The sequence below is a fragment of the Artemia sp. Qi Xiang Cuo genome, chromosome 17, assembly GCF_049724085.1.
Source record: "Artemia sp. Qi Xiang Cuo chromosome 17, ASM4972408v1, whole genome shotgun sequence".
NCBI classification, from domain to species: Eukaryota; Metazoa; Arthropoda; class Branchiopoda; order Anostraca; family Artemiidae; genus Artemia; species Artemia sp. Qi Xiang Cuo.
The window spans coordinates 47,251,856-47,264,082 of NC_142810.1; the positions used below are offsets into that span (position 1 = coordinate 47,251,856).

The 12,227-nt window shown below is 33.9% G+C and overlaps 2 protein-coding genes across 2 annotated transcripts; both read right to left on the reverse strand.

Annotated features, from left to right (window-relative positions):
- Positions 1-2,769: 2,769 nt before the first annotated feature.
- LOC148942269 (uncharacterized) lies at positions 2,770-3,285 on the reverse strand. Its single transcript, XM_089103055.1, has one exon. The coding sequence runs from the start codon at positions 3,283-3,285 to the stop codon at positions 2,770-2,772; it is 516 nt and encodes a 171-aa protein (XP_088959181.1).
- Positions 3,286-3,290: 5 nt separating this feature from the next.
- On the reverse strand, positions 3,291-10,048 carry LOC148942270 (uncharacterized). The gene is made up of 4 exons (XM_089103054.1): positions 9,823-10,048; positions 8,779-8,949; positions 4,424-4,519; positions 3,291-4,237 (listed from the first exon to the last, which is right to left on the reverse strand). The coding sequence occupies exons 1-4, from the start codon at positions 9,890-9,892 to the stop codon at positions 3,291-3,293; spliced, it is 1,284 nt and encodes a 427-aa protein (XP_088959180.1). The 5' UTR covers positions 9,893-10,048.
- Between the last annotated feature and the right edge of the window lie 2,179 nt (positions 10,049-12,227).

The following is a 12,227-nucleotide window of genomic DNA, read 5'->3' on the forward strand; positions in this document are numbered from 1 at the left end:
GAATACATTGGTGTGGATAAGGATTATGCGTAGTTGTATTGGCCTCAAGCGGCTTGGTGCTGTGGTGAGTTGTTTGTAGTAGGAGTAGTATTATATATTCATAATGAACAGATATCAGAGGCTGTAATTCAATCAATCCTAGGAAAACTTAAAAAATAAGTTTCGTTGATAGTAGATTAGTCTTATTATTTGGCATTTATAAATATTAAATAAAAAAACAAGTTTTTTCAACTGAAAGTAAGGAGCAACAAAACTTAAGACGAACAAAAATTATTTTGTATATGGAGAAGGGGTTGCCCCCACCTTAATACGTCGCTCTTTACGCTAAAGTTTGAATTGTATCTCAATTCCTTAAGAATGACCCCTCAAACACAAAGGTTGTTTAATTAGAACAATAAGAAGGTTTTTAAAAGTACCAAAAAACTTTAGCTTAAAACTTTATCTTCATCTAAAAACTTTAGCTGAGCGAGGTGGCGAGGAGGGGGCAACCTCCTTATATACGTAGTAATTTCTGTTCGTTTTAAGTTTTAATGTTGCTCATTACTTTCAGTTGAAAAAACTTCTTTTTTTTATCTAATTTCTGACCGTTTTTAAATAGTACCAGGAAATATGGTCCCACCTCCACGTAAAAATTCCCCTTCCCACTTAAATATCATATAAACTATTAAATACAATTAAAATTTTACCCCCGAAGTTTACCATTCACGACTCCAAGCGTAAAATTCAGATGGAAAAGAGAAAGCAAGACATATAAAAATAATTTTGTATAAGAATTCTATCAAATTCCCCCAGTGTATAGTTTCCCCTGACATGTTCAGACCCTGGAAACCTCCCTCCCCATGGAAAATTCCCTCGTGCAAAAACCTCAGCTGAAAATTCGTCCCCCCCCCCATCCAAAAATGTACGCATACTTCCCAATAACAAATACTATGCATAAAAAATGGACAAGTTTTATAACTTAAAGACCTTTCCCCTGGGACTGTTGGAGGGGGGGGGGACCATATAATATCCAAGACCATAGCTATTCAGTCTTTCAACTATCCTAAACAAACTGGCTATCTCAAAATTTTGATCAGACGATTTATGAGAAAAAAATGGTTGAAGAGGGGTCCTAGTTGCCCTCCAATCTTTTTGGTCACTTAAAAAGGGTACCCGAACTTTGAGTTTCCGTTCGAATGAGCCTTCTCACGCTGTTCTAGGACCAATGGGTTAATACAATCACCCCTGAAAAAAAAACAATAAATAAATTAACACGCATCCGTTATCTTTCTTCTGGCAAAAATACAAAATTCCACATTTCTGCAGATAGGAGCTTAAAACTCTTCAGGAGGGTTTTTTGAAACGTTGAATCCAGTGCTTTGATTTTCATTGAGATCCTATGACTTTTAGAGGGTGTTTCCCTCTTTTTCGAAAATCAGGCAAATTTGCTCAGGCTCGTAGCCTTTATTGGGTAAGATTAAACTTAATGAATATTACATATTTAAAATCAGCATAAAATCCGATTCGTTTGGTATATCTATTAGTATCAAAATTTCAAAAAAACATTGAGTAAAACTCATTTGATGTACTAATTGGTTGTGAAAATAATAACCACAAACAACTGAGGATAAAACAATCTTCCTAAACTCCTGTTGCTAAAATCAGGAAAGTTTTCCTACACATATCACATATGAAAGGTTCCTCACCTGTACGCAGTCTTTGATATGTATTAAAACTGCAAACTTGCGAAAAACACACATAACATGTAACTGTCTACTCACTCATTTGCCCTCTTTGGTGCTCTATTATGGGAGGGGGGGGATAAAATTTATCTTTCACAATCTAGGGGGGGGCAAATTTTTAATTTTTTTCAGTGAAAATACCAAAATGGCATTTTCAATTAAAATACCAAAAAAAAATTCAATTTGTAATTTGGTGGTTGGGGCAAAAAATCGAGGGACCATTTGCCCTCTCCCCACAGTTGACGCCACTACATTGCAGGGTCTGGATTCATCCCTCTTGTACATATGAAACGAAGTATTGTTCCTCCCTTTTCTATGGAATTATGAGCGCTTCCATCTCAGTCCTAAGTCTTTTGCTACCGTCTTCTACACCAAAGGTGTAAAGGTCTGTTTCACACGCTTTTACCACTTATTCAAACTAAATAAACGTTAAAATAGACGAACGTTTCATAATCACGTGTTCTAAAATACCAGCATATATATTTTTCTTATTTTACCTGCATATTATATTCCACTTGAGCAGTGGAACGCACTATCTTTGTATTTTCTATCCCTAAGGTTTTCTTTTCTTTCCCTAAGGAAAAATGGCAGTCTTATTATTAAGGATGTTGGATCCAGTGAAGCTTTAAAAGTAGAATAATCAAGGTATTGAAAGTCTTTTTGGCAAGTGAGAGAAGTTTTGAGGAATTCTAAGATAAGCGTTAGAACTTGGATTAGGACACTAGAACCCATTGTAACGACCGTTGTCAAGCGTGACCCTGAAATGGAGATGGTTCAAGAGCTTCGATGCATCGGAGATGGATCGACTTATTGTTTTCTAGCAGACTAGTCAATTGATAGTTCTTCATTCTCGTTTGTATTATTTTGTATCGAACAATGAACTGCGTAAAAAATGTAGTTTGGTTTCAATGACTATGGCTTTAATGAAATAAAGCTGAAGGTGGTTAGCTTACGTTTTACAGATGAAGGATAACTTCGCTGCAACTAATTTTTTAGTTACGCAACTAAATTTTCTGCTCAAGATAAGATTCGGTCACGTACATCAAATTTACAGTTTCTCACTCGTATGAATTCTTTTATGGGTGTTCAAATGTGATGATTGAGAAAAGGTTTTGTCACAAACATCACACTTAAACGTCTTTTCACCCGTATGCACTCTTTTATGGGTGTTCAAATTTGATGCTTTAGAAAAGGTTTGGTCACAAACATCACACTTAAACGGTTTTTCACCCGTATGCACTCTTCTATGGGTGTTCAAATTTGATGCTCTAGAAAAAGTTTGGTCGCAAACATCACACTTAAACGGTTTTTCACCCGTATGCACTCTTTTATGGGTGTTCAAACGTGATGCTGTAGAAAAGGTTTGGTCGCAAACATCACACTTAAACAGCTTCTCACCCGTATGCACTCTATTATGGATGTTAAAACTTGATGCTTTAGAAAAGGTTTGGTCGCAAATTTCACACTTAAACGGTTTTTCACCCGTATGCACTCTCCTATGGGTGTTCAAATATGATGCTTGAGAAAAGGTTTTTGTCACAAGATAAGATTCGGTCACGTACATCAAATTTACAGTTTCTCACTCGTATGAATTCTTTGATGGGTGTTCAAATGTGATGCTTGAGAAAAGGTTTTGTCACAAACATCACACTTAAATGACTTCTCACCCGTATGCACTCTTTTATGGGTGTTCAAATTTGATGCTTGAGAAAAGGTTTTGTCACAAACATCACACTTAAACGGTTTTTCACCCGTATGCACTCTTTTATGGGTGTTCAAATTTGATGCTGGAGAAAAGGTTTGGTCACAAACATCACACTCAAACGGTTTCTCACCCGTATGCACTCTCCTATGGGTGTTTAAACTTGATGCTGTAGAAAACGTTTGGTCGCAAACATCACACTCAAACGGCTTCTCATCCGTATGCACTCTTTTATGGGTGTTCAAACTTGATGCTTTAGCAAAGGTTTGGTCGCAAACATCACACTCAAACGGCTTCTCACCCGTATGCACTCTCTGATGGCTGTTTAAACTTGATGCTGTAGAAAAGGTTTGGTCGCAAACATCACACTTAAACAGTTTTTCACCCGTATGCACTCTCTTATGGGTGTTTAAAATTGATGCTGTAGAAAAGGTTTTGTCGCAAACATCACACTTAAACGGTTTTTCACCCGTATGAACTCTTCTATGGGTGTTCAAATATGATGATTTAGAAAAGGTTTTGTCACAAACATCACACTTAAACTGATTATCACCCGTATGCACTCTTTTATGAGTGTTCAAATACGAGGCTCCAGAAAAGGTTTTATCGCAAACATCACACTTAAACTGTTTCTCACCCTTATGAACTCTCTTCTGTTTGTTTAAAATTGATGCTGTAGAAAAGGTTTGGTCGCAAACATCACACTTAAACGGTTTTTCACCCGTATGCACTCTTTTATGGGTGTTCAACTTTGATGCTTGAGAAAAGGTTTTATTACAGACGTCACACTTAAACGGTTTTTCACCCGTATGTACTCTTTTGTGTACTTTCAAAGTGTGCTTTCGAGAAAAGGTTGTATCACATACATCACATTTATATGTCTTTTTCTTTTTTAAGTTCTTTAATGTATTTTCCATTTTTCTTACTTTTTATATTGAAGGTTACTTTTTCAGCCTGTTCTCTGATACTCTAATCCCTTTTATTCAAATTTTGAAGCAGCTAAAATGAAGAAACTGCTTTGTAGATAAATTCTTTGAAAAATCTAGTGACGCATTTCCTGGTCGGTGAAATCCAAAAACGTGTCGTGAAAAGTGACCTAAAAGTTTAAAAGTCTACAGATAAAATCAAAACTCTTAAAACTGAAAAAAAATACATATCTTTCAAAATGTTTTGAAAGTCTACAGAGTTGAAAACAGAAAAAAAAAGTAGAATATCCTTCAATAGGACAGCTAATTCTATTTTCGATCCCTCTTCTCTCGCTCATGGTGATACTCATATTAGCCTTTAAAATTAGTTATTATTATACAACGAAAGAGCGAAAATGAAACCTTTAAAGATCAAAAAGTATGAATTGGTGTAAATCAAACGACAATTGATGGAGATTACCGCAAATATCAGGAATTATTGTGACAAAGAGAGAGAGAGAGAGAGAGAGAGAGAGAGAGAGATAGAGAGAGAGAGATAGATATAGAGTGAGATATCTATAGTTTTTTATATAGATAGATTTAGACAGATATATTTTCTTGTAGATAGATAGAAAGATAGAGAGAGAAAAAGAGAGATAGCTAAAAGAATGCAGATCATATTTTAAAGTTTGAAATTTTTAGGTAGATATCAGGCATTGGATTAAAAAAAAAAACTTAAGGCACAGTTTCCTCAGGTCTTACAAAAAGATATACAAAGATGGATAAATCATTTCAATAGAAAATGCAAATTCCGGATATTTCGGTCGCACATCGTGACACCGTCATCAGAATTCAGGTACTTTTGAATCGTTTAAAAATTTACTTTGTAACAAAGAGTCAGGCTGGAGTATCTTATGAGCAGATTTATTTGCTGTGCTATTCTTTTTTTTTTTCATAGAGACACGCACATATTTTAGGTTCAAAATTCCTATTGAACTATAAACGATAAATGTGTTGTTTTAGTTCCCTGCTCATTAGCTATAAGCGAATTGTTAAATAAAACAATATTTGGGCTCCGACTGATAACTGGTCACTGGCGGATGATAACTGGTTATTGGAAATGCAAAAATTCCTAGCTCATCATCGTGTTTTTACAAACAGGAAAGACTTTTGTTTCATATAAAATTTTCGGCTAGGCTCTGATTGTTCGTTTCGATTTTTTTGTCATCGTTTTTCACTTTGCATTAAAATCATTCGTACCTCTGAGGAAAACATGACTTTCATCCTTTTTTAATCCAATGAGCCTCGCTATGGTCTTCAAGCTAAATATTTAAAACAACAGACAAAAAGACTAAACTTCTTCTAGCGAAATATTTTGAATAACTCGCTCCTAAATAGGCAAAAAAACTTTTGACTTCATCTGCACAAAATGAATTCAGTATTTTTATTTGAACCTAGAGTTTGCAGTAAAATAATATTCTACATTAAACATTTCTGGCAGGCAGTTCAGATAATAGCAGTCGATTTTCTGCTTCTTTCAAATTCACATTGGAATCAAAATAATAGAAAGATTTATTTATTTATCTCTTAATTTAAAGAGGAATATACACTATAAATATGGATTATAAAATTTATATACAGATATAGTTTTAAGGCTTATTATCAAGCTTTTTGAAAATAATAAAACCTGCAAAACTACTTTGTGAAAGTTTAAAAATGTTCATTAAAGACTGCAAAAGCGGTTTGGCCAACGCCTGCACATTGGAAAAAGATGAAATAAAAGTTCCATCTTAAGATTAAGTCTCTTTCTCCTGTTTTTGTCAAATAAAATAACATACAATACATTTCAATCAACAAAGATAAAAATTTTCAGATATACCTTCATCGCTAGAACATTTGGGTTGCAATCCCTGGGTGTCGTATCCAAATTTATATTGTCCTGAAATATTAGGCAAATTTAACAAGGGAACATCTTCACGTTTTGGTGAGGAATGATGGTCTTGAATATGAAAGGGAATCTCAAGATCACATAGTAAAGTGACTCAAACTTCTAAAAAAAAATTTAAATTAAAAAACCATGAAAAACTTTTAATAGTAAAAAATACTAAACAATAGCTACTAATTTTTCTTTGCAGTAATTCGTAGAATTGTAAATATAGACATTATATACATACGTAAAATTAAATGTATAGGCTATACAGTTGTTTTCCTGGAGGTTTTTTTTTCGGTTAGGGAGAGGGAAGGGTGGGTCGGTGGTTATGTTGGAGGATCTGTTCATGAAGGAAGTTTTCATGGGGGAAGGGAAATTGCCATGAAGGGGGCACCGGACTTGCCAGCATTATTTATTGGTTATTGGGAAGTATACAACCATTTTCAGGAAGGATTTTTTCTGGAGGGGGGGCTAGAGGAGGGGGTTACTCTGGAGAATATTTCCGTGGAGGATGTTTCTTTGGGGTAAGGGACACTTCTATGAAGGGGGCGCCGGATTTCCAAGCATAATTTAAGAAACGATCAGAAATTAAATAAAAAAAAACAAGTTTTTTCAACTGAAATGTAAGAAGGAATATTAGAACTTAAAACGAACAGAAATTATAACGTATGTGAGGGGGTTCTCCCCCAAGTCAATACCTCGCTCTTTACGCTTCAGTTTTACTTTAGTGCTGTCAAAAGAGCTATCTATTCTAATTAAACGGCCTTTGTGATTCAGGGGTTTGTGAATCAATTTTTTTTTTTTCTCTTTTTGTGAACAAAAATACAAAGTTTCAGATATACCTTCATTGTTAGAACATTTGGGTTGCAATTCCTGGGTGTCGTCTTCAAATCTACATGGTCCTGAAATACTAGGTAAATTGAGCAAGGGAACATCTTCACGTTTTGGTGACAAAAGATGGTTTGGAAAATGAAAGGGCTTCTTAAGGTCACATAGTAAAGCGTCTTCAAATTCTAAAAAAAAATTTAAATTAAACAGACATATAAAAATTTTAATCGTAAAGCTTACTAAACAAATGCTACTGCTTTTTCTTTTTAGTTACGTGTAAAAATGTAAATATACAGACATTATATACATACATAAAATTATATTTATAGGCTATACAGGTTTTTTTCAGGAGGTTTTTTTTTCTGGTAGTGGGAGGGAAGGGTAGGTCGGTGGTTATGTAGGAGGATCTGTTCATGAAGGAAGTTTTCATGGGGGAAGGGAAATTGCCATGAAGGGGGCGCCGGACTTGCCAGCATTATTTATTGGTTATTGGGAAGCATACAACCATTTTCAGGAAGGATTTTTTCTGGAGGAGGGGGTAGAGGAGGGGGTTACTCTGGAGAATATTTCCGTGGAGGATGTTTCTTTGGGGTAAGGGACATTTCTAGGACGGGGGCGCCGGATTTCCAAGCATTATTTAAGAAACGATCAGAAATTAAATAAAAAAAAACAAGTTTTTTCAACTGAAATGTAAGAAGGAATATTAGAACTTAAAACGAACAGAAATTATAACGTATGTGAGGGGGTTCTCCCCCAAGTCAATACCTCGCTCTTTACGCTACAGTTTTTTTTAGTGCTTTCAAAAGAGCTATCTATTCTAATTAAACGGCCTTTGTGATTGAGGGGTTTGTGAATTAAAATTTTTTTTAACTTTTAACGTAAAGAGCGCGGTATTTACTAAGGGGAGAACCCCTTCATATAAGTAATAACATATACGTAATAAAAAAAACAAAATCAAAAAAAAAAAAAACCCTTCATATAAGTAATAACATAAAAGTAATAAAAAAAACAAAATCGTAAAGCTTACTAAACAAATGCTACTGCTTTTTCTTTTTAGTTACGTGTAAAAATGTAAATATACAGACATTATATACATAAATAAAATTATATTTATAGGCTATACAGGTTTTTTTCAGGAGGTTTTTTTTCTGGTAGTGAGAGGGAAGGGTGGGTCGGTGGTTATGTTGGAGGATCTGTTCATGAAGGAAGTTTTCATGGGGGAAGGGAAATTGCCATGAAGGGGGCGCCGGACTTGCCAGCTTTATTTATTAGTTATAGGGAAGTAGACAACCATTGTCTGGACGGATTTTTTCTGAAGGGGGGGGGCTAGTGGCGGGGGTTACTTTGGAGAATATTTACGTAGAGTATGTTTCGTTGGGGGAAGGGACATTTCTCTGAAGGGGGCGCCGGATTTCCAAGAATTATTTAAAAAACGAGCAGAAATTAAATAAAAAAAAACAAGTTTTTTCAACTGAAATGTAAGAAGGAATATTAGAAATTAAAACCAACAGAAATTATAACGTATGTGAGGGGGTTCTCCCCCAAGTCAATACCTCGCTCTTTACGCTACAGTATTTTTTAGTGCTTTCAAAAGAGCTATCTATTCTAATTAAACGGCCTTTCTGATTCAGGGGTTTGTTAATCAAATTTTTTTTTTTTTTTGTGAACAAAAATACAAAGTTTCAGATATACCTTCATTGTTAGAACATTTGGGTTGCAATTCCTGGGTGTCGTCTTCAAATCTACATGGTCCTGAAATACTAGGCAAATTGAGCAAGGGAACATCTTCACGTTTTGGTGACAAAAGATGGTTTGGAAAATGAAGGGGCTTCTTAAGGTCACATAGTAAAGCGTCTTCAAATTCTAAAAAAAAAATTTAAATTAAACAGACATATAAAAATTTTAATCGTAAAACATACTAAACAAATGCTACTGCTTTTTCTTTTCAGTTACGTGTAAAAATGTAAATATACAGACATTATATACATACATAAAATTATATTTATAGGCTATACATGTGTTTTATAAAATTATTTTTAAATCTGCTTTTTATAAAGAAAAATAAAAAACTGGAACATACAACGAAATTCATAAACATATAACAAACAAAAAACTGAAATTCTTAAAAAAAAAAAATACATACCATAGAAATAACAGCGAGATAAGTGTAATTTTAGGATAATGTACTCAATAAAAAAAAATTGAATGAAAATATAAAATAAAAAAATAAATATTTTACAGCTTAAGAATCTCAAAGAATCACAACCAAACAATCACGGGGGTTTCTGCATTAGTTCCAAAACAATAAAATAAAAAATATATTCTCCAAAAATTTAACAGCTAAATTCTACAAGCATTATTCCTTTCTTAAACGTCTTATAACTTGATATTCCTATCTGAAGCCCCAGGACTACCCCTGATTTGGTGGTAATGTATCGTTCATCATACTCGCACAGGGGAGAAGATTGACAGAAAAATTCTCTACGTGATGATTACTTGACTCACCAAAATTAAAAAATAAAAGCTAATAATCTGAATTAAAATAAATCTTGTGGCACAAAGAAGCCACTTTTATCACCCCTCAGCTCTTAATCGTTAGATCCAAAAACATATGCAGTTACATTTTTTTTTCTTAGGACCACTTAATGAGAAATGAAAAAAAAGGGACGATTATTTTCTAGGGTAAAGTAGCTTTTCTTTCATGCTGTAACAGAAAATTTAAATGTATAGAATTACCGTTTTTAATGAAAGAATCCTCAGAAACTGTGATGAGATCAGCAATTTTCAGAATTTGTGGCAAGTCCATGAAAGATCTTGGACAACGGAGTCAATGCCAATTATGAGAAGTATTATACTATCATCAACACCTGGATACAACACAGATTTTAGTCTGGAGAGTCCTAAAATACAAAAGATATAATGATTGATGACTAGTAATGACTTTAAACCACTGCAAAGAATATCTTATCTTAATACAGTTGAAAGGTCAGACTCAAGTCCTTCAGCAGTCAAAAGGGTGAAAAAATTAAAAAACTTACCTTTTTAAAGTAACTATTTAAAAAAAATTGTTTCAACTCCTGCAATGAAAGCTTTATTCATGGTTTTATTGCTTAAAACACAACAAAGTGTAGGCCTATTATGCATATGCCATTATGTTTTTCCAAGAGGATAAATCTAGGTGTTCTTCCTTTTAGGGCTTCAAGAATGCGACAATAAATATAAAACTAGATGGAAAACGATATTATGTAACAGCATTGTATTTATCAATCAAAAAAATTATTGAAAATTAAATAATTACCTTCTAAAGAAATTTAAAATTCAAGTCTAGTGAAATTGAAGAAATTTAAAAAGAATTCCAGAAAGATAAATCTGTAGTTTTTTAATATCCACTAAAATGTAACATTTGTCTAAAAAATTTTCAGAAATCAATCAATTGTTTAGGTTACCTAAGGGGGACAATCTTCCTGAGACCCACTTATGACAAGGTCTAAATTTGCCTTCAACTATTCTTTTTTTTAATCAAAATATTGTTTCAGCATCTATGCCAATGTTATTATGAAACCAATTTCAACTTTTTACCATAATTAATTAATTAAACTTGAAGACAATATTCTGATGTAAAAAAAACAACAAAAAATATCCCTATTTAATATATTATAAATAATTTCTAAGACCACACTGGCTCATCATTATCAAACTAAACAATAGTAAAAAAAAAGAGAAAAACGAGGATTATACAAGCCAGTGAAACATATGGACTAAAATGCAAATATTTCGGTCAAGACCTCCGCTTGACCGTCCTCAGTGCGAGATAATAACATTAAAATTACTAATAAAAATCCATGGATACTATAAAAAAATTTCAAACCTCAAAACAAAGTGCATCAGAAATTTGAAGACCCACTCCAGATAACGGTGAAAGGGTAACTGAATGAAAAAAATTAAGTACTGAATGGGAATTCAATTTTTTAATTTATACAGAGCATTTTTAAAAGCTAAACGCTTTCCAGGTAAAACATCATCACAGATTAGGTTAGGTTGCAAAATGTGATTTTTTTTTTAATATTTAAGTAAAAACGATCAGAATTAATTAGTTCATTATAAATGGGGCTTGAATAGGTTTCTCCCGTGTCTCTATTGAGAGCAACCTTTCGGTGAATGTACTTTTTTTTATCTCAACTGCCTCCCTTAAAACTTGGATGAGACCTTTAACAGGGGCAATAATGGAGGTGTTATCGAATAAAACGAAATGGTGCGGGTTGTCAAACACATTCTGAGCCAAGGCGGAATCAAAAGTCTCAGGCCTTTGGAGTAGCTCCATAGCTTTGTCGATTGAGGACCTGTGTTCCAACAATCTCTCCCCCAATTGCTGATGGGTTCTTCCAACATAGAAACAGCCGCAAGAACATGGAACTCTATAAACACCACTGCCCAAAATAGGGCTCGTTTTATCTTTACCACTGTTAAAATAGTTCCGGACTTTATTATAATTTTTTAAGGTGGCATTCAAGTTGTGTTTTTTAAAAATTCTTTGCATTTTGTCACCTAATTTGGGAAAATAGGGCAAAACAGTAAAAACTTTCTTATCACCCACTAAAGGGATGATATCCGTTGGAGGTTGTGGAGATGATAAATCTTTTTCTGCCTTTTTTCTATTATGGATTCCAGTAAATTGATGGGATATCCATTGCAAAACAAAATGTCCTTCAGATAATTTAATTCTGGGATTATATGAGCCTTTGAACAAATTCTTATGATACGATCAACTAAAGACATAACTACTCCTCTTTTTACACAAGGGGGGTGGTTGGAAGAGAAATGCAAATACCTATCATTATGTGTAGGTTTTCTATAAATCGAATATTCAAGGCTGAGTAATTTGTTGAAGATTAAGACGTCTAAAAAAGGCAGTTTATGATTATCTTCCAGTTTGAAGGTGAACTGAAGGTTGGAATCGAAACTATTAAGATGAAGTAAAAAAAGCGTTATGTTCTATCTCTCCGTGATTCCAGACAGAGATCACATCATCGACAAACCGGCCCCAGAACCGGTGTTTCAGAGGAAAAGTATTCAAAGCGGAGGTTTCAATAAATTCCATGTAAAAAGTGGCCAAAAAAGGTGAAAGGCTTGTACCCATAGGG